The sequence below is a fragment of the Cavia porcellus genome, unplaced genomic scaffold (assembly GCF_034190915.1).
Source record: "Cavia porcellus strain 051 isolate PalLab524CR breed Dunkin Hartley unplaced genomic scaffold, mCavPor4.1 scaffold_3, whole genome shotgun sequence".
Taxonomy (NCBI): domain Eukaryota; kingdom Metazoa; phylum Chordata; class Mammalia; order Rodentia; family Caviidae; genus Cavia; species Cavia porcellus.
Genome location: NW_026947486.1, coordinates 20074909 through 20097392, shown reverse-complemented (window position 1 = coordinate 20097392; position 22484 = coordinate 20074909). Strand labels below are relative to the sequence as shown.

The following is a 22484-nucleotide window of genomic DNA, read 5'->3' as shown; positions in this document are numbered from 1 at the left end:
AAGCTGGGCTTGGTGGTACACACTTGTAATTCCAGCACTCTAGAGGCTGAGGCAGGAGGACTGCCATGAGTTCGAGGCCAGCTTTGCCTATGTCATGAATTCAATGGCAGGCTGAACTACAGTGAGATCCTATCTCGAAAAACCAAAATGAAAAAAAAAAAATCAAGACAGTAAATTTGGTTTTTGATAAAAGGATTATGGTGGCTTACTGTCACAGCAATGGAAAACTGATATGATGTCCCAGGTGTGAGGGGGCCAGTCTGGTGTTGGCGTATACCCCAGGGTGGTAGCACCACACTCTGCCTGTGAGTACGTCTGAGGGTGGAGGGCTCATGTGTCTGTGCAAAGGCATGGACCAGAGGTGCCCATCTCTTGTGTGCTGATCTGTTTGGTGGTGTGTCCCAGAGTGTGCACTCTCAGCTTTGGTTGGCAGGGGAAGGCCTAGAGCAGGACAGCTCCACTTTGACTTGGTGTACCTGTTGCAGCAAGGAGGTCTCTGATCTGTTGAGCTATGTGTGCCTGGGATGTAAGGAATCTGAGCTCTTGAGTGTGTTTTCTTCTGCTTGAGACCCCTGCCTATGTGTTTATGTCCCACAGTGTGAGACCATTGTCCCTGTGTCACGGTGTGGGCCCCAGTGGAATCCCAAGAGTCCATAAGAGAAAGGCAGAGAAGTAGGCACGATGTCAGAGGCATGTGTCAGGTCTCTGTTCTTTCTGAGTGTATGTGTCCCAGATGGTGGATTCTCTTACGTGCTTGAGCTTAAGTCTCAGTGATTGGGGACTCTGAGCATTTTTGGTACCTATCCCAGACTGTGTATCTCACTGCTCTTTTTGGATGGTTATAAGCGTGGGAGGTGTCTGAGTGATTTGGAAGTATGTCACTTTGGTGAGGTGTGTGAGCTTTCTGTGTCTCTGGTGACTGCAGTACAGTACTCCAAAGATGTCCATGTCCTGATCCCTGGGACACGTGAGCATGCTAATTTGTAGTTCTGATTAAGCTCAGCATCCTAACTTAGTGAAATGATCCTAGATGAGCTGGATGGGCCTGATATGATGACAGGTGTCCTTATCTAAAGGAAACAGGTGAGAATCAGAGAAGGCGATCCAGTGATGGAAGCAGAGGGAGAAAAGATGATATGACAACATAAATAGAGATAGAAGATACAAAGGAGGAGAGCGAGGGATTTGAAGCTGAAATGCTGCTGGCTTTGAAGATGGAGAAAGGGGCAGTGGGCTTCCTACAGAAACAATTCTCCCCAAGGAACTTTGGTCCTGCCAACAGTTTGACATTTCAAAAATTCTTAGAACTAGGTGTGGTGGCACATGCCTGTAATCCCAGCATTTGGGAGGCTGAGGCAGGAAGCTGTGAGTTAAAGGTCACCCTGGGCTACATAGTTAGCGTCTTGTCTCAAAAAAAAAAACAAGAAAAAAGAAAAAGAAAAAATTATTTTGTGGCTTTAATGTTTATATTTGGTCATTTATACATAAACAAGATAATGCAACATATTCTGTTCTAAGACTTACTGTTTTTGGGGGGAGTGAAAGGGGTGGGGTCTCACAGTGCTTCCTGGGTCGGCCTTGAACTCCTCCTACACTTAAGCAATCCTGCCTCTTCCTCTCAAATATTTGGAACTATAGGTGTACCACCACCAAGTCTGACCAATACCTCGACTTTGACACTACAAACTCCTTGTTGACTTTTTTTTTTTTTGGAGGCAGGGTCTCACTATGTACTACAGGCCAGCCTTGAACTAACTTATGTAGTCCAGGCTGGCCTCAAACTCACAGTGATCCTCCTGCCTCAAACATCCCAAGTGCTGAGATTACAGGTATGTGTCACCATGCCTGGCTTTTGTAGATTTTTTGGTATGTGGAAATATAAGATAATAAATGTGCACTGTCTTATGAGATGAAGATGTTGGTGGTTTGTTTCTGTAGTAGTACAAAAGCAATGTTATGTCACATGCTGTGGGGGTTGTGTCCTGTGTTGGTGTCCATCCCAGCATGGGGACTCCACAAGCTGTCAGTCTGCCCAGAGAGATCTCTTGTCTCTGCTGATGTAGGAAACAGTACCTCAGCTCTCCAAATTCATTGGGGTCTCTTGGTTGCAGGATGTCAGATCTAGGATCAGTTTTCTGGGGTTTTCCTGGCCTGAAGGTCTCTGATCTGTGTGTGTGTGTGTGTGTGTGTGTGTGTGTGTGTGTGTGTGTGTGTTCCTTGATTTGTGTGATGTGATACCCTGCACGTGAGCCCTCTGATGTGTTTCCAGGCATATAGCACACTTAGGAGGTCTACAGTCTGCTCTATTTGTGGATCTCTTTCCAGGTTATTAGTACTCTCCGGGTGGTCTGCAGGCCTGTGCAGTTAGTCTCTCTTTCCTCTTTTGTCTCCTTTCTTTCTCTCTCTCTCTTTTTTTTTTTTTTTTTGTTTTGCTTGTCTGTCTTGCTATGTAATCCAAGCTGGCCTAGAACTCATGTTGGTGTTTCTGCCTCATCCTTGAATGCTGGGATTACAGGCTTGCACCACCATGCCTGGCCATGGTGTGAGCAATCTCTTAACTGTGGTGGTCTCTGCAGAGATTTTGATGTCTCTGAGCTACTTAACTCTCTTAGATGTGAGGTGCCTGTGATATGTGGACGTTAAAGCCTAGGGGATCACCCCTCTGAACTGGTTTGAGCCAATGACTCTGAACCTGTCTATTGTAATGGTGGGGGTTTTGTCCTGGGATTGGTTTTTCTGAGCAGCTTCAGGCTTGTTTCCCAGATGTGAAGGCTTTTAACCATGTAGTACCTTTAAAGTGCTTCACCCTCTGTGTCTGGGAGCATAAGATCTCAGGTTTCTGTACTCTGGTGTTGAGGCTCAACTATTGAGTTATGTTTCCAACAGTGAGTCAGCGGAGCCTTTGTCCCAGGGTGTAAAGTCTCTGATTTTCTGGGGGTCTTTTCCAGGGTTTGAGGTTTTGCTACCAGTTTTTGGTATTTCTTGGGTGTTGGAGGGGGTCTGTGTCTTGAGGCCTTTACAGTTTGTCCGCTGTGAGCATTTTGGCATTGCACATCTGCCAGGGAGAGTCTACTGTCCAGGTCTCAAGGTTAACTCTTCAGGAGTTTGTGTCCCGTCACAAGGTGCCAGAGCCACCGTCTGAGTATATGTAACCGGCTTGTGATATCTCAGCTGTTCTGTGTCTGTCTCAGGTTAGAAATTCTCTGAGTCTGTGTCTTCTCTGGAAGGGAAAGGAAGGGAAAGGGAAGGAAGGGGAGGGGAGGGAAGGGAAGAGAAGGGAATAGAAAAAAAGAGAAGAAAAGAAAAGAAAGATTCTGAACTGTTTAAGGATCTAAGCCAAGGATATAAGGTTTCTAAACTGTTAGAGGTTGTTGTCTAAAAAGCTATGGGCCATGTTTTGGAAATCTGTATAGAGCACAGAACATCTTAACAGGAACCCATCTCCAAGCATGAGGTGAGAGAGTTGGCTTAGGGCAGCGTTCCACTGAGTGTGGTTTTGTAGCCACCTTAATAGTGTGCTCAGGGTATGAGGCTCCCAAGCTCTCACCTGGGAGCTCTTTAGACATGTAGATTAGAAAGCATGAGATAGCTGCAGGAGCCCTAGGGTGTCCTAACAACAAACTGTTGTTGGGGGGTCTAAATCAAAAGGTTTCTAAGCTGCATATAGATCTGTTTCCAGGGTATGAATTCTGATCGGTGTCTGTTCCAGGCTATGAGATCTCTAAAGTCAAGTATCTGAATGTTCAGTGATGGTAGGATATTGTCTGAGCAATTTGGAAGCGTGTCCAAAGTATGAGGTTGTAGAAGGAACTAAAAATGGTGGCACTTGCCTGTAGTCCTGCTGCTTGGTAGACTGAGACAAGTGGATTGGTTGAACCCAAGGCTGAGACGGGTGGATTGCTTTAGCCTGGTCAATAAAATGAGATGCCATCTCATTAAAAAAGATAGATTCATTTAAGGGTGGATTGAGACTGTTAGATCTCTCAGATGTCTGGGCATTGTGCACCCTGGCAGTGACATTTCAGCCACTTGGGGCCTTTCCCAGCATGTGAAATGGGAGCATTTTGGATGGTGGCAGTTAGAATGTAAGGGCTCCAAATAGTTTGGGAAGTAACATCCAATCCAGGTCATCAGGTTTCTATGGCGTTTGCTCATCTGTGTCACAGAAGACAGAAGTAAAGACCCCTGTGTGGCTTCTGCTGCATCCCTGCACGCGAGAGCTGTTTGGAAGCCTAAGTTCCCTGGGATCTGTGTCCAGGTGTGCTAGCTCCAAGCTTTCTGGAGGCAGGTATCCTAGGGGATGAGGGCCCTGAGAGGTTTGTGGTCCATACCTACATTCTGAGGTCTAGGAGCTATCTCTGGGAGCCTGTGTCTTAGGTACACTGTGTGAACTCTCTGGGTATGGGATTCCCTGGGTGAAAGTTTTCTTTTGAATGCAGTTGGCAGGCTTTAAGTTCAAAGCTTCTAAGAATAAGGAGGGCACAGCCCAAATCAGCACATTTCATCATCACTGCATTTACTCGTTTGGCTATTTTGTTTATGGCAAGAGATAATGTTTTATCCATTCAGACAGCATTGGGTTGTTTGCTTTTTGATTGCATGTCAGCATGGATATATGAAGCAAGTTTATTTTAGGTCAGGGTTTTTGTAGGGAATAGTGCAATGTGGGATGCTGTGAGAGCCCATAGTGAACAGATTAAGTCAGATGGCTGAGGCTTGAAGACTACACTAGGGGCAACTTTAGGTCCCAGCCTCTCACCCTCCTGCCCCACCTTCGTTCCCCCACACCTGGGTCTGTTCAGTCAACACACAATTTATTGGTGCCCATTCCAGGCTGGGTAGGGCCAAGGGGTTTACAAGAGAAGAACCAGCTTCAGCCCATGTCTGAAGGTCAGCCTGGGAGACAAGGGCAGGACACACAGACACGTGATCTGGCTTTGGCTAGCAGGGCGCACAGTCTCACAGAAGGGCACTCTGGGCACAGGGAATCAAGAAAGGCTTCCTAGAGACTTTTCAGGGCTGGGGGAACAGGGGGCGAGGCTTCATGTTATGCACATTTGAAGGCAGTTCATATTTGCGACCAGTGGGCCTGGGGTGAGCACAGAGGGCTGGAGGCTGGGGTTGGCCAGCAGGGGCTTCCTTCTTGCCTTCCCATATCCTAGTGGGTAAGCTCTTTCCCCAGCATTCTGTTGTCAGGTTCTTTCATGGTCCGACCAAGTGAATCTTACACAGTACACCCTTCAAAGTTCATAGGCCGAATGCTCCATTAAGTTGAGGACTTTACTGTACAGTGCTTTGCCTTCTGCCACATGGGCCTTTTCCTGGAACCACCTCTGTGGTTTTCAAGGCCTCCCTGAGACAACCTATATGGACCAGGTGCTCTACCAGAGCCAAACACCTCACCAGCTTCTAACCAATGCACATTATTGTCCTAAGTGCTATCTACAACTATCTAGGTCTCGATTCCAGCTCCAGTAGCACCAGCAGTCCTTATAGCCAAGGGCAGGGTTCTTAGTACCCTTGGCATTCCTGAGGGGTCAGAACCACCTTCCACTCACTGCTCAGTGGGCCACAAGTACCCATCCCCCTCCCAGTGGCATATGGCATCCGCCTCTCATCTGGGCAGTCCTGACAGAGCCATCACTGCCAGCATTACCAGTGAGATGAACAGATCCAGCCTCAGTCCCCCACAGTGTACTCCCTTTTCCATCATTTTTGCTGCAGCTGGGAGGCTGGAATGCTCCCCTGGGATGTCTGCCTGCCCTGTGGTGGAGGGGAGGAGGCCTGCAGCAGGGGCTTCAGGCTACAGGCAGAAGCAAGTACAAAAACAAACATCTTTTTATTCTGGCCCTGGGCTGGGTCTCCACCCTTAGACCTCCACAGTAAGCCCCAACCCTAACTGCAGAAAATCTTGATGTGACTGATGTACTCTGAAGGTGGGTGAGGGTTTGTAAGTGCAACCCATGGAGGGGCTGGAACACATACAAGGACTGCTGGAGTCAGTCCTCAACAGAGCCCTGACCATAGAGCAGGCGGAGCAGGTGGGGGCAGGTAAGAGGACCTGCGATCATTCCCCAACAGGAGGGCAGCAGTGAGGGAGGGTGGGTGACTTCAGGCGCCCTCAGTCAGTTTGGCCTCAGACTTCTCAGAACTAGAAGAGGTATTTGCGGCAGGACTCAGTCCCACACTTGCATTCGATACGGACCCGCTTCTTAGGGGAGCCAGGGAGCCCAGCCAAGCCAAAATTGGAATCCATGCGAGTGCTTTCCATGTCCACGGGGTCCACTGTGGAGTCACAGCCGGGATGGGGAAGGAAAGAGAGGGAAAGGACTCATTAGAAGACCTGGATGAAGTATCCTGCCACCCTTTATACCAGGAGACTCAGATCTTAGAGGCTGGGATCTGAGTGAGGAATCTCAGGGATGGGGCTTTGGGGCTAGGGCAGCGTGCATCCCGGGAAGGGCAGTCAGACCACAGGCTGAGGGTTCTTGGGAGAGGTGGGGGCTGGCAGGGAACCAGAAGGGTTAGGTCAAGTGGGGGTCAGAAATAGAGGGCCCCCTGGGTAACCAGAGGTACAGCTGAACTCTCAGCATGAGATCCACCTGAGTGTCTGAGAGGCAACTGATTAGTCAGGGAAGGCACTGGGTGGGGACTCCAGGAGTGAGAAGCCAAAGGGAGCTGGAGGGAGGAAGGGCTGGTACATTTCAGTCTAGATGGAACCAAGAGGGCTTTCTCTCTCCAGCCAAACCCCTACCTCCTTGAGTCCTGTGAGATTGACTCAGGGTTGGGGTTCTGGAGCTGGGGGGAGCATCTAAAAGCTCCAGCTAAAGAATTTCCCTTGGTTCTCTGAGTGACCAGGGTGCCTTGGCATGGGGATCTCACATCCCACATCACTATTTGTCCCTGTTTCTGGACCCTTGCCACCCCCACCTTGCATGTTGTAATCAAAGGTGAGCTCCTCGCCTGCCCGGATGGTTCTTGTGGCAAAGAAAGCGATGCGGGGTAGCCTCTCATCAAGGTTGTCTATGAAGACATTGTACACCTGCAGGTTGGGGTCACACTAGGCAACAACAACAAAAAACACAATAGAATAGTGAGGAGGGGCTTTGACCTGTTCCTTCCAACCCCCTGCCCACCTGCCAGGGGTACCCACACTATGGTTGACAAAGTGAGAGATGTTGCCATAATATGCGGCATCCACAGTATACACATCCTCCACATAGTCCAGGTCGAAGAGGTAGGTGGCACCTTGGCGGTCGTAGATCTGGCCCCGCCGTTCTGCCTCCTCTGAGGTAATGATCTGGGAAAAGGAGTGGGGGTCTGGTCACCAAGGCTCCAGAAAGCCAGCACTGCTTCAAACCCTGGTCTGCCCCCAGGGAAGAGCAGGAGGCACCTATGCCCCATGGACATATAGGGACAGCAATGCTGATAGCCTGACAGCCTTTTCAGGTGACTGCTCTCCACCATTCTCTCCCTCCTAAGGCCTCTGGATGGCAGGAGTCTTGCCGTGGTAGGAAGCTGGTCACCAGGTGTAGTTATAATAAAAAGGGCATTTTTCGCTGCCCCCCGAGACTGCCTGAAATGTCCTGATGTTCCACAACCCCCTGTGCCTTCAGCACAGAGCAGAAAGGGAAAGAGAGACAGAGACAGAGGGCTTGAGGAATGGCAAGAAAGAATGAGACCAGGGCACAACTAGGAGGAAGACAGGGAAAAGCTGAGCCAGGGCCAAGAGGGCTGCAGCCAGCACAAGTCCCAGCACAGCCAGGACTTAGACAAGGAGCATGAGACCTGGGATGGTGGGGAAGGAGAGGCAATGGGGCAGAGACTCAGGGAAGGGGACTGGAGGCAGAGGCCAGGTTGGAAACACAGAATCTTGGTACGAAAGTGCAGTTCAGAGTAAAGGCCAAGTTCTCTGGGAAAAGGTCAAGGCCACGAACCCTGAGAGTCTGAGATGGCCAGAAAGGGGCAGAGGCCAAAGCTTAAGAGATGGAATGATAGAGAAAGGTAGAACAGAGGAGGAATATGAATGAAAGAAGGGAAACCAAAGGAGAGAGGACCCCTCTCAGTACCACACCACACCTGACCGACTAGACACCTCCCATGCCCCTCCCCCTAATAAATGTGGAGCTGCTCCACCTCCCATCCATGGCCTGTCCTTATACCCAAAATGCTGATGATGGATTCTACCCCACAAATCTCTCTTCTGGCCCGGTATCTCCTTTCTCCAGGACCAATGAATATAGCCTCTGGCAATACCCAACTGTGGCTGACCATACCCTTCTCTGGGTGAAAGTCCCACTGTACAAAAGACTGCTTCCTCCTAACCCGGGATGCCCCCACTCCTGGGTTTTTTTCTGCCTCTTTGTCAAGCCCTCAGAGACAAGTGCCAGAATGGCGCAGTCCACAGCAATGCTGAACTTTCTATTCCTCCAGCCTAGAGACCTGGCCTCAGTCCGCTGGTGTCCTCTAGGAAGCTTCAACACTCATCGTCTCTCACACCCATTCCTCCTTCCCTGTCCCCTCTGCTGCACAGCCCAGCCTCCAACCTCCCCTACAATGGATATAAACCCAAGAACTACCCAGGATGTCCCCCTCTGGCCCTAGAACCATACTCCTCACTTTACATATCTATCCCTTTCCAGGCTTGAGTACTCTGTGAGCTTTCCTCAGAAGGGAACACAGGTTCCCACCTGCCTCTATCTTATGCCATCACCTCCAGCCTGTGCTCTGTGCTGGCTACTGATCAGCAGTACCTTTATAGAACCCAGATTTACCCTTGGGCCATACTGCTTACTACTTTACCTACAGTCCTGGAGGGGCATGGCTCCTCCATACCTGATTTGTTTGTTTATTCATTTGGTAAACCTGCTTGCTTTTGTAGTGAGGGGAATGGAACCCAGGGCCTCACACATGCTAAACACATGTTTTGCCACTGAGCTACACAACCCCATCCCATTCTGTGGATGTCTTGATTGAGGCCTACCTTTTGCCTGGTCTCAACTTGCAGGGATCACAGTTCGATGGGGAGACAGACAGGACAGGCCTGGCCCTTACCCTCAAGGGTCATAGAGATGTCGAAGATGGAGTCAGACACCCACAGTGCAAGATGCTGATCAGAAAACACAATGCTTAGAAGGAATCCAAGGGGGAATACAAAAGAGATATAGTGTCTAAAGTGAGGTGGAAGTCATCGTAGGCCACTGGCTAGAGTGGAGGCCCTCTCCTGGGGATGCAACAAGAGCCATAGGAGCATGCTGAGTGGCGAGGTGGCCAGTCTCCCTCTAGCTCTTGGACAATATGCACTATCCTGTGGTGTTCGCTCTGAGCCTCTGCCTTCTCAGCCCACCTCAGAAGCTTGGGATCAAAGAGCAGCAGCTCCCACTCACTAGCATGATGACTCAAATCTGAGCCATCTTTCTAATTGGAGTCCCTCCCCATGCCAGGGGTAGGCCCACTTCCTCCCGCTCCATCTTCCTGTCTGTCCTGCCCCTACCTGCTTCCTCAGTCTCACCAGGAGTGAATCATCCCTCAAGCCCTCCAGGGCACAGTTTCTTCCCTTTTGCCTTCCTTTCAGCCCCACTCTGAGATGGGTGGTTCATCCTGAATCCCTGGGCCGTACAGCGCTGCTACTGGTGGGAAGGCCAGCCAGCCCAGGAGCTGGCAGCACAGGAACAGGAGCTAGAACCCTGAGGGTAGCTGCCAGTCTGCCTGCTCCAGGATGTGAGATCCTGAATGTTCCTTCTCTGTGTCTATTTCCCCAGCCAAAAATAAAAAGGCCAATAGGCCTGGCAGAGCACCAATTGTAGACACTTGGGCTTTTAAAAAAATCCACTTTACTATCTTTGTGACTTAGCATGTTACTACATGGCTTTGGGTTTCTGTTTTCTCATCTGCAGAATGGGCATAACAGTGACAGAAGTCTAACCTCACAGGGGCTGTTGTAAAATCCTAAGATCATTGATGTAGAAAGTGTTCTTGTTTTTGTTAGGAACAGAGCAATGTATTGAGGGGTTGTGTTGGATCTTGTAGAAATCTGAGGTGCACCCTTACCGTATTGTACCCATTACCAAGAAAGGGAAAACTGTTAATTAAATATATTACCACCTAAGAACATCAATTAAAATCCCCTTCATTTCAGAGATGTTAAAATGTGAAGAGAACATGTGGTTTGGAATGGATAAAGTAGGCCAGTATTTTCTGCTGGGTGAGGTGGAAGTGTTCTGCAGAAATGTGAAAGTTCAAATGTGAAAGGGTTAGAAGAAGCAAAGGGTTACATACATGGCAGGAACTGTCACTGTAGATTGTCAGGATCAAAAAAAAAATAAAAAGATGGTCAGTGTCCCCAGGGGGGAAAGACAGTGTAGCATCCAGATATGGGGATTATGTCCTGAAAATACGTAACAACTTGAAAACATGGGACAGCACCATATAATCAAGTTAGTATTTCTGATATGAAACATATGAATAGTCACCCTAAGTAGGACAATAAGGACTATAAATATCTCTTTGTCTGGTCAGGATGGGGTCTGTGAACAGATGGGTAATAAAAAAACCTTTCACTTTTTGAGCATTTAGATTTTCTGACTTTTGGACAGTAATGGTTAGCACTTACCTGAGACTTACTGTGTACTGACCACTGTTCAAGTGCTTCTTCCGCGTATTTCCCACAGAATACATGCTTCTGACTAGCTTAGGAGGCAGGTGCTGTTATTGCTTCCATTTTCCAGATGAGGAAATGGAGACAGAGAGAGGTGCGGTGATTGCTGCTGAGTGTTAGCACTGGGCTACAAGCTCTGGCAGGCAGGATACAGGGCCCACCCTATTGCTGGCTCCTCAAAAGCCAAGGGAAGATGAGTTTGGTTCAGTAGTGTTTAGAGACCTGTAGTGCATCAGGAGGACCCATGGGTCTAAGGGAGCCAGAGGGATGCCTAGAAGCCACCATATATGGCAACAGGAGGGCCAAGAAACAGCATGGAGAGTGGGGATACTGAGGAAGGGGTGAGAGGGCCCCTGGAACCCATTTCCAGCATGCAGAAGTATGGACATTAAACCCAGAACTCTGAGGCTGCCTATGGGCTCTGAGGATGGCCACATCTTTAGACATAAGGACAATGAGGTTGTACTTCCTGCTTGGGATGGCCTCTAGGAGTTCCAGGATCTCAGGGGGCCTGGACACCTTCCCCTCCAGAATGTCGGGGCTCTCAGGTCACAACACATTATCCTCTCCATAGTTAGTGGTCCTTCTGAGGTCTGGCCACTTCCTACAGCCTGCCAGAGTGCTCAAAGGTATAAAGACTGTCTCCAGAATCTGTGGATCCCGCTGGGGGTGAGGACATTTCTTTTTCCTGACCCCCCAGGATGGTGTGAGTGTGGATACTTCCTAAGTTAGGGTCCTCTGGAGTGCAGAGAGCTTGAGCTTTTTCTCTAAGTCCTTGGGTCACTCTGAGATGGGGACATCTCTCCCTAAAGTTCCTCAGGATCCCTTCTCCTGCTGCTGTCAGGAACCCTCTGAGTGTGGAAACTTCCTTCTTCCAGACTAGCTGGCTCTGTGGCATGGGGATGTGTCCTCTGGCAGCCCACCCAGGGTGTGGCCATCCTTTCATCCAGACTGCTAGTCCTCTGTGGTACAGACTCTGTGGTCTCAAAACTGGGCCTGCCCTTCTGGCGTTTATTCCTTTCTACTCAAGAGAGGGTGCCTCTCCTTGTCATCAATGCCATTGCTACAGTGTGGGCAATGACACTCTTCATCACTTCCCAACCATATCACCCCCCCCAAGAAACCTGTGGAACTATGTAGAGGTATCTGAGATTGTTACCAAGAATGTGGCACATTCATGGATTTAAGTGGTCATGGTCTATGGATGGTAAATGTCTCCTATGGCATGAGCTGATTCTACATAAAAGAGAACTGCTCTACTCCAAATGCCTGCCACATCCCACCTTAGATGTGACACACTTTGTTGCAGACATTTGCTACTTACTCACTCAACCTCTTCTGTTTTGCACCTGAGCACACAGCTAAATCACCCCCGCTCCACTGGCACTGCAGTAAAGGCCAGTGACTCAGTGCCAGCCAACAAGAGTGTGGGCAGAAGTGACGTATGCTGTACTCAGACCTGACCCATTAGCACCCTCCCTTTTGGTCCTCTACTCAGCCTGCCTGCCAGGGAATGCTGAGGATGTGGTGGCAATTCTGAGGCTCTAAAGCACAGGAAAGGCACAAGAGGGGAGAGAACATGGTATCACAGACACTGTGAAGGGATGACTGCCTGAACACCCACACTAGACTGGTCATGAGCACACAAACTCCAGCCTGTGCAGTCACTAGGATGTAGTGTCTCATTCATTACAGTGGAGGCCTCCCTCATTCGCCCAGCCCTTCTCCTGGGTCACCTGAAAGGCTAGAGGAAGTAGGCAACCTCAGTCCAAGCAGGCCTATGTCTACTGCACACCATGAATGATCCTCCCTTGGTGCAGGTACTAATTGTGTAAGATGGCCCTGAGAAGGTAAGGGAAGGGCTTTTTTAGGTGCTACAACCCTGTGCTCTGACCACGTGACCTCTGAAAGGACTGCTGTTTAGATCTCAATTCCTACTTTCCTTCTTTGCTAGGGACCTTTAGGCGGCCACTCCTGTCCAGAAGTACTTTAGTGTCCTTTTAGCCACCAGCATGTTTGTGCTGGTGTGTTCCAGCCTGGAATTGTAGCCTCTGCCAGGAGATCCCTATGCCACTCAGACTAACAACCCAGACTTCTACAACGAAATCACAGGAGTTTTGGGCACACAGGGTAGAAGCTGGGCATACCCAGTGAGGATAGCTGCACGACACGCTAGGTCTTGTCTCCCTACCTCTCCCACGTATTCCATGACAAAGCTGTTCTTGCGGATCTTCTCAAGTGTACGGACACCCCAGCCGCGCCCATCATCTGTGCGGAAGATGCAGAGGTCATAGCGGATGCCCTTCTGTACTACGCGATTGGGGCAGTCATAGCCACAGCGGCAGCGGGAGTTGCACTCGTAGATGGGCAGCCCAGCTCGCAGCCGCACTTGGCCCTGGTCATTGTAGGCAAACTTGTGCAGGGACGCTCCAGGGCAACAGCCTCCAGTGGGTGCCCACAGACAGTCCTGGCACTCGCAGCCCACAGCCACCTGGTTGAGAGTGATGCCCTCACCAACTCGGTACTCATTGATGTACATGAATGCCCGTGGGGGGCCATCCAGGTCCACCTCGTTCTCCACAGTGATGCGTCCCAGGTGGCTGCGCTTGGCATTGAGCTCCTGCTCCCAGCGCTGAAGTGCCCGCCTCTGCTTGGCCTTCTGCACCAGGTAATTAGCCAAGCTTGGGTCCAGGTGCCGGGGCGGCTTTGACCGGTGGTATCGCCGGAGCAGCTCTCTTTCTAAGTCCTTGTGGAACTGCTTGAGAATGCGCACACACTTGAGATTCTGCCGTGGCTCCCAGGTGCTCTCTGAGTCAGGGTATCCACGCCACTTTACCAGGTAATACTCTTGTTCCTGTTGGGAGGCAGGGGAATGAGGGTGTCATAAATGATGAGATTCTTGGGCCAATGAAGAATCTCCACTTTGCCCTACTCCTTTTCTGGAATGTTTAGAAACCATAGGCTCTAGAGACAGGATTCCTAGGCTCAACTCACACCCTCCCCCTTATTGTCCCTCCAATTTCTGCTTTTCATTTCATCTCTCAAGCATACTCCCTCCTTCCTCCTCCAGCATCTGCACTAATCCAGCTCACACTCCAGAGTCACCTTTCACTCATCTTCTGCTCACACTCCCCACATTCAGCCGTGGCACACTCTGTTAGCCCCACCTTCCAGACACATCCAGGATTTGACCTTTTCGAATCACCCCACCATTTTCACTGCCACCACTTAGGCTGCAGTAGGCCCTGGCAGGAGCCTCTTCACTGGTCCCCCTTGCCTTGGCCCTTTCTATTCCCTGCACGACAGCCAGAGGGAGCTTTTACTGCTGGAAGGCAGCAATGGGACAGTTTCATAGCACAAATTCTAAAGTTACACACCTGGGTACAAATCCTCCATTTGGAGCTCCCTGGCTGTGTTGCCTTAAACAAGTTAGTTAACTTCTCTGGGTCTCAATTTCCATTGGTAACAAAGACTCCATTAACATTTTCCTAGCATTCATCATGAAACAGTTTAAGCACTCCTATGTGCTGGTAACAAAGTTACTCCTAAATTTATATGAGTTACATACTAACAGTTTAAGCACTCCTATGTGCTGGTAACAAAGTTACTCCCAAATTTATATGAGTTACATACTAGCTCTCCTCATTTCACAGATGATGAAAAATGTTTTGAGTTTAAGGGGGCTCTGCTTACACAGACCCGGTTTAAACCCAAGCATGTTTATAACTGACTTTGTGTTACATCTTCTGGCAAAGGTAACTGTTGCCATTTCACAGTAAAGTATTGTGGGGGTGGGTGGGGCAGGAGTGTTAAATGAGTTCCTGAGAGGAAATAACCATAACAATAGTTACACAATTAGTAACAATACCTATTCTTGTCTCTACTCCAGGTTTCTGGTGCTAAATCTCTGTAACCAGTTTGTATTTCCAGGGAGGTAGGAAGAGAGAGACATTTGGGGCTTCATTTGGCTCCTGATCCCCTAAGAAACCCAGTTAGTCTTACCACCTATAAAATGGGGATAACCAAATCTGTTCATCCTATTTTTTTTCAGGAAGGATCAGAGGAGAAAACCCCCTTTGGAAACAGGTATGGGCAGCAAGGGTGGGGCAAGAGGCCAAATCCCTTGAGACCTGCCCCATCCCAGGGCATGGATCAATCCAGACTTACGCGAATTTTCTTGTAATCGCAGAGGTACTCAACTTCAAAGTCATAGAGGTTCCTCTTAGAGATGCCAAGAGCAGGGCAGGAGAGCCTGGCCAGGCGGCACAAGTCCTGCAGCTGATTCCAAGAGGACTTGCAACATACACTGCAGCCTGGAACAAGGGGGCCGGAGTGAGCCATTACTGGGCAGCCTGACCAGCTTAGGGGCCAAATGGGACCCCAAATCTTCTCTAGGACACCCCAAAGTCAGCCTAAGTGTCAGGGAAACTTAGTCCACAGGTCTTCCCCCAATGCTGAGATTTTCGTGTTATCTCCTCAAACCCTTGTTCTGTGTCAAAGGCTTCCTTTGGAGCAGCAGGCTTTAAGTGGGGTTTGTTTCATGGATGGTCGGTCCTAAAGGAATCTATTCCCAGAACCTCTAACTCCCTCTGCCCCATCCCTAAAACTGCCAGTAAACCTGCCTCAGGTTCAAGACCTGCTCATTCCACTTTGCAAAAGAAAGAGACCAACCCCCACCTAGGTAGGGTGTATTGGCCTGAGGGGGTTGGGGACAGGATTAAAACCTCGAGGGCACCAAACAAAGGAGTAACTGGAAAGACTGGTCTTCAATTCCCTGTCTGAAACTCCCAGGGCCAGGCATGTTTTAGAACTCAAAATTGAGGGATTTTACAAGTACAACTTGGAAACATACATTAAACTAAACCCTCCAATCATGATGAGGGACATCAAGCTATAATCAAACACGTGAATATTTCTGCAGCAAAAGCACTAATTTCCCACATTAAATAGAAATGTAAGATAAGCTCATTGCATAGTCCCACTTTTTAATATCTTCTTTTGCATGAATGGTGCCAAATTTAAGAATGAGATTTCAGTTTTCAGGACTTTTTAGATTTTGGAATTGTAAGTAAGGATTGTGAAATGATACACATTTCAGAAAGGTTCCTTTGAATGATTTGTCTGGAGCATCTTAACCCAACAAGGTAAAATTTTTTCCCCTCTGCTGCATTTTGACACTCTGTCTCAGCCACATTTCTGTGAAGGCTAGAGATCATCTAAAGGGCTATGTTCTGAATTCAGGAATACACAAAGCAGAATGGATTTGTGACATTAATTCTTTTAAGTATACCTAGAATGTTTCTGAAGCCACCAAAAAATTTCAAGACATAGATTTAAAAATAAATATTTCTTATTCAAGGCATGTCTTTCATTAATGTGCTTTAGAAGCCATTTTATCAAACCATGTCACAAAACACTGGATTTCAAATGTACCCAGCCCACATCCTATTTTATCTTTTTAGAAATGTTCGATATTCTCTACTTCCCACTACAAAGATCAAGCTTACTTAAATTCATGATGTGATGCCCTAGATGTCAAGCTAAACAAGGAGGAGCTTTACAAAATTAAAGCTCCCTGGTACGTTGGGCAAGGTCCGATGAGCCTGCGCCTGTGCTTCCTTCTCCCTAGGATGCCTCTCCCTGCCCAAGCCTTAACTTGCATCTGAAATCCCACAGGCGTGGTCCCAACGGCCCGGGCTGCTGGCTCTGTGCTGACAACAGCTGGACTCTCCTGGTCCTTGGAGTCCCTTTCACACTTGTGGAATCTACTCTTTTCGCGGCTTAGCTTCACGACAGAGCCATCCCTTTCTCTGCACATGGGGGAGTCCAGCTCTGCCATCAGAGGCCCTGTTCCCCTCTTTTGGGGGAACCTACTTCATATTCCTCCCTCATGTTGGTGAGCGGTAATACCCTGTCCCCCTCGAGAGTCACCTATCCACCCACTCTAAGGAGTGGGTCTGTTCCCTCTTCCTTCCCCTTCCGGCGTCTCGCGTGGACACTGAAAGGGTAACGGTCACCAGGAGCCGGTTTTTCCCGCGCACGCAGCCTCGGCATCCCCGTACTCCCCGCGCGTGCGCGCGCCGATCCGGTAGCGATCTGCAGCGCGCGTCCCCCTCCCGTGTCCCCACTTAGCCCTGCGCCCACCGCATTATAAGGCGCGCGCCCCCTCCTCTCAGCCCCGCCCAACCCAGCGCGCTGGGCCCGCGCTCCGCGAGCCCTATCCTTTCCACCCCGAGGGTCCGGCTCCCAGCTCTGGGGCCTCGGACGCCGGGGCCCTGAGCCCGCGACACCACCCCGCCAGCCCACCCGACCCAGCCAGCGGGCCCGTGCCTATACCGCCACTGCTTCACCTTTTAAATTTTCCGCCATCTTTCCCCACGGCTAACGACATTCGGGTCTAGCAGGCCTCGCGAGAAGAGAGCTCGTGCGGGCGTGCCCGGGATCGCATAGCCTATTGGCCGCGCCTTGCAGCCTGCAGTGGCTGGGCGGGCCAACCGGCAGGCCTTGATTAGACTCCTCCCCGCCACCGGCCCGGTCCCGGAGACTGTGTTCACCACACTTTCCCAGAGTGCTTCTAGGCGGTGGCGGTGGAGGTGGCGGAGGCGGAGGCGGAGGCGGAGGCGGAGGCGGTTGAGGTTGCCCGAGGCCCTGCCTCTACGCACGCTCTGTCTGTCACACTGGTAGCCAATCACGTTCTCAGACGGTCGTAGGGGGTATCCTCCGTCCTGTCAGACCCCCAATTATCTCAGTCAGTCAGTCCGTCATCACATTTTAACCCCAAGCAGGCCGTGACTCCCAGGATGGACTAGCGTTGTATATAGCTTCTTGCCCTGTTGAGCACTCGTACAAATCAGGAAATGAATAATTCCAGACAGGTGTCCTTTCAAACCTCCAACTCCCTATTCACACTGTCGGTCAGTCAGTAATAGCATCCACTTATACTCTGTCCTTGTCTTCAGGGAGACATAGTGTCATTAGCCAGCCACCTTGCCATTCCCTCACTGTCAGCTAGTCAAACATTTCTCTTCATCTGCCCTCGCCATGGGACCAGTTGTGCTCCATCGTGAAAGAAATGTCTCATAAATTGCAGCATTCAGCCATGCCCTCAAGCAGATTGGGATTAAGTCAGGACAAGCTGTCATTGTCGGCTTCTAATATAGCCCTGTCAGATGATGGCCCTGTCAGGTCCCCTCAAGTTTCTGCTCACTACACACCCATCTAGGCCTTCAGAGCAAATAATCTCAGCAACCAGAAACACAATAAAACCTCCTGGCCATCTGTCAGTGGGTCACCCGTGGTGTAGGAAAAGTCTGAGCACCAAAACTGGCTGTCAAAGATGAAAGGTGGCAAGGCCGAAGCAATGGTTGGACAAATCCCATGATTTTTTTTTTTTTTTTTTTTTTTTGTCTTTTTCGTTTTTACCGGTACCGGGGATCGAACTCATGACTGCCTGCTTGCAAGGCAGGCGCTTATGCCACTGAGCTAAATCCCCAGCCCAAATCCTATGATTTTGCAAAGTGAAATGAAAAGCAAATCATTTGGGATCCCTCCTGTCTCTCGGGAGCTCTGGGGATATAGCTCAGCGGCATTAAGTACCTGTCTAGTAAGCACAAAGTCCTGGGTTTGATTCCTGGTACAAAAACAAACACAAACAAAAACTCTCAAGAGATATTCCTCATTCCTTTTTCCAATAAATTGTCCTACTTTAAAAAAAAAAAGTGTATTAAAGGCAGAAGAAGAGCGCCAGGGATTTAACTCAGCAACATAAGCCTGCTTTACAAGCCCGTGGTCCTGAGTTTGATCCCCGGTACAAACAAAACAAAAAAAACAGAAGCAGGTCTTGAGTGGCATCAAGACAGAATTCCCACACCTCAAAGACACGAGGAAGGAGTTTATTTTGTTAAACTAGACAAAAATGGGGTGGCTGACCAGAATATACATGTGCTTTTTCAAAAATCAAACTATTGGGGGCTGGGGATTTAGCTCAGAGGCATAAGCGCCTGCCTTGCAAGCAGGCAGTCATGAGTTCGATTCCCGGTACCGATAAAAAGGAAAAAGACAAAAAAAAAAATCAAACTATTAATATATCAAATGTCAAAATCAGTATCCAGGGGCTGGGGATTTAGCTCAGCGGCATTAGTGCCTGCCTTGCAAGTGTGCGGTCACGGATCCCTGGTACCAATAAAAACGAAAAAGACAAAAAAAAAATCAGTAGCCAGCATGTAATGTTCATCTGACTTACCTTAATTACTTTCCTTATCTTATAGGGTTTGGAAGCCATTCCGGGGTCATCCGCCAAGCAAGAGGATGGTTAAGACCAAGATGGCTATAGTCAAGTCATGCTGGATTCTCACACATGATCGGTCATTTCTCAAGTAGCTCATCCCCACCGTGGGTCGAGTCAGTCAGTGTCTTGTGATGTCTAGGTCCCTCCGAGAAGCATGGGGTCTTATCAGAGCAGGTGGTCTGTAATCACATACAGCCATAGTCAGGTAGCTACATGGATCTTGCTGTGGATAGGCTGGCCTGTGACTCACTCAGGCTGCCCCTTATCATGTCAGGCAGCCAGGTGGTCATTTTCAGCAATCCCCAACCTGTACCATGTGAGCAGTTAGTCAACACATTGAGCCAGGCCCTCAAGCATGGTGCATTTCAGTCAGACACAGCTATGTAGTGGGCAGCTGCAGTCCTTGATCAGTAATCCTGAAATTCCTTCAGTTTAGTCTTTGCTCACATAGGGCCATACAGGGTAACATCCAAACAGTTCCTCTCTCAGGCCAGGGGCAATTTCTAGCATCAGTCTTTCTTTTCTTTTCTTTTCTTTTTTTTTTTTGTCTTTTTGTTTTTTTATCAGTACTGGGGATTGAACTCACGACCACACACTTGCAAGGCAGGTGCTTATGCCACTGAGCTAAATCCCCAGTCCCCAGTCTTTCATTACAACACCCTGGCCCCTACCCAGCAGGAATACCACAGGTCACCAGTAACGCCCTCAGGAGGCTGCCTGTCTTCTTCACTGTCAGGCCATCAGTCCAGCCAGTCCTAGGTGAGAGCCTCACAGCATCAGGAAATTGCACTGTTGATCTCTCAAACTGCCCCTCTTGCTGTCATTCTGTGAGCTATAGTCAACCAAAACTCACACAGTTAACCAGATACTGTGTCTGCTTTCATCCAGATGAAGAAAATGGCTTGTCACTGAGGTTCCATCAATTCCTGCTGGCCATGTTCATCTGTGTTAAGTGCCACCGTGTAACCCTTTCCCTCCCTTACTCCTTGTAGAACTGTCAGATGCTGTTCCTCCCTCACGTGCAGCCTCTCTGGAGGGATTGAGTTCCTGCTCCTTGGAGTCCCAGAGGCTGTCCAAACCAAGAAAATGATTTAAGATGAAACCTCTACTGTCCTTGATTTGGTAGATGGAGGGCTCTGTGGGTAGTGGAGAGAAACCCTTGACCTTTCCCAAATAGTGTAATAATATAGTTAGAGCAAAGGCCTGGACTCTGGAAAATGACCACTTGGGTCAAATCCCAACTCCACATTTTACTGTATAGAGTGGCATTGGGCATTTTCTTCATTCATGAAGGGGTTAGTCTCTCATTCATTTGGAGAGTGAATTTTTTTGGACTAGTACCTTTTTCAGGAGATCTTAAAATAAAAATGTCACCCTGTTACTAGATTCCAGTCATGTGTCTGTTTATCCAGCATGTGTCTGGTTTGCCTAATGCTGGGGACAAGACATGATTTTATCCATCAAAAGGTGCATAGGTTTGACTGTTTTGATGTGTGAAAACTGCATATTGGCCTGTAACATACACACTGAATGGTATAGAGACCATGGGGATACAGTGTGCTGAATTTTCACAAGGGAATATACACCTGAAATCTGAATGCAGACATTAAGAAACATTTAATGTTTTAATATCTCTGAAACCAGCCTATATCTTCCAAGTCCTAGCAAGTCATAATTTACTTATTTATTTATTGTGGTACCGGGAATCAAACTCATGACCTCGAACTTGCCAGGCAGGCACTTATGACGCTGAGCTAAATCCCCAGCCCCATAATTTATTTTTTTAAAGAAGAAATTTCAAAACAGTAGGCTGGTGACAATGGTTAATATAGTGTGTATTGTTAGCTTTAGTTACTCAGAGTACAAGATATAGGCATTTAATCATCCAAACAATATTAGCACAAACCTTTCTTTTCCATGAACTAAGAGGAATTAGTAATACAAGTGTCTTATGTGTATATATGTATATGTGTATATATGTTACTTGCTTTTCCCTCCCTGCTTTTCTCCTTCCACCCATCCCACTTTCTCTTTCCTTTTGAACAGTTTCTTTCCATTTTACAATATCTGTTGTACATTTTGGATCTTATTTACTGTTTTAGCTTGTCACACCAGGGAGACAATAAGATGTTTCCACATGTGTGTCTTATTTATTTCACTTATAAATACGGTTTTGAGTTGCATCCATTTACTTATAAAAGTCTCTAGTTGATCCTTCTTTATGGCCAAGTAGTACTCCATTGTATAAAAATGCCACGTCTTTTTATCCATTCCTCAGTCAATGGACACTTAGGTTGTTTCCAAAATCAATATATTAAAAATCGTGCTGTTATAAACATGGGTGCACATATATTGCTGTGGTATGAAGTTTTTAATTCTTCTGGAAAGGTACCTGAATAACTGGGTCAAATGGAACCTCCAACCCTAGTTTTTTTGAGGAGTCTCCACACTGATTTCCACAGTGGTTGCACTAGTCTACCCTTCCACCAACAGTGAAGGGTCCGTATTTCCCCCGTCAGCATTTGTTATTGCTTGATTTTTTGATGATAGCTATTCTTTCTGGAGTGAGATGGACTCTCAGGATTGTTTTAATTTGCACCTTTCAAATGACTAGTGATGCTGAACATTTTTTCAAATATTTATATCTGACTGGTTTTTCTCCCTCCAAGCACTGTGCCCTTTCCAAATTGATGGTTCAAAAGGTCTTCCACTGATCTTGCAACCGGCTCTGGATTCCCCCTCACAAACGGGGTAAAACAGTTGTCTGCACACTGGATCAGCATGTGGAAGACTCCAGGTTCCATTGTCAGCAGTGCAAAAAGCAACAAAATGAAAAACAGGACTGAGCAAGTTCCCTGATTGGCCCATTTCTTTCTTTTTTTTTTTCAGTACTGGTGGAATGCTCTACCTATTTTTTATTTGTTTTTGAGACAGGGTCTCACTGTGTAGCCCAGGCTGTTTTGGTCTCCCGAGTGCTGGGGTTACAGATGTGCCCCAGTGTGCCCAGCTGGTGATTAAATCTTTGCGACTTCCATTGCAATTGGTCAGTGCTTGCTTTGTTCTGGGAACTGGGCACAGCTGACTTTTGCAATTGAGAGGGATATCTTGCCCATCAGGGTCCTGGTTTGCACAAAGAGTAGGGAGGTCTGACCATTGAGTGTGCTCTTGATCTTGTATAGTGTCCACTGAAAAATACTTCACATGTGCACATGAATAAATGATTTACTCATTTATCACTCTCAGCTTCATGCCAGGTGTTTTGTGTATGGTACTGGGGATGGAACCCAGGGCCTCCCACATGCTAGGCAAGCACTGTACTGCTGAGCTACACTGCCAGCCTATGTTAAGCTTTTAGGGCCTTTGTATGGCTACTCCCCTGGCCGACACATCTGTCTTTAGGTCCCCTACAGCTGTCATCTCCTCCAAGTGGCCCTTCACTGATTGCTCCATTGGAATGTCATTGCTCCCTTATCTCTGCCTCAGCACTCCATAGCATTTGCCATGATATGTAGCTATCTTTATTTGTTTTTGTTTGTTACT

At 48.3% G+C, this 22484-nt stretch overlaps 1 protein-coding gene and 1 long non-coding RNA gene across 2 annotated transcripts; one reads left to right on the top strand and one right to left on the bottom strand.

The window, feature by feature from the left end:
- Positions 1-5820: 5820 nt before the first annotated feature.
- Positions 5821-17252, bottom strand: Suv39h1 (SUV39H1 histone lysine methyltransferase). The gene is made up of 6 exons (XM_003462559.5): positions 17008-17252; positions 14825-14970; positions 12849-13511; positions 7154-7300; positions 6931-7060; positions 5821-6285 (listed from the first exon to the last, which is right to left on the bottom strand). Exons 1-6 carry the CDS (start codon positions 17024-17026, stop codon positions 6152-6154), a joined length of 1239 nt encoding a protein of 412 aa, XP_003462607.2. The 5' UTR covers positions 17027-17252; the 3' UTR covers positions 5821-6151.
- LOC134475425 (uncharacterized) lies at positions 13505-22177 on the top strand. The gene is made up of 2 exons (XR_010046531.1): positions 13505-14743; positions 18925-22177. It is a non-coding gene; the product is annotated as an uncharacterized LOC134475425 (long non-coding RNA).
- The last annotated feature ends 307 nt before the right edge of the window (positions 22178-22484 follow it).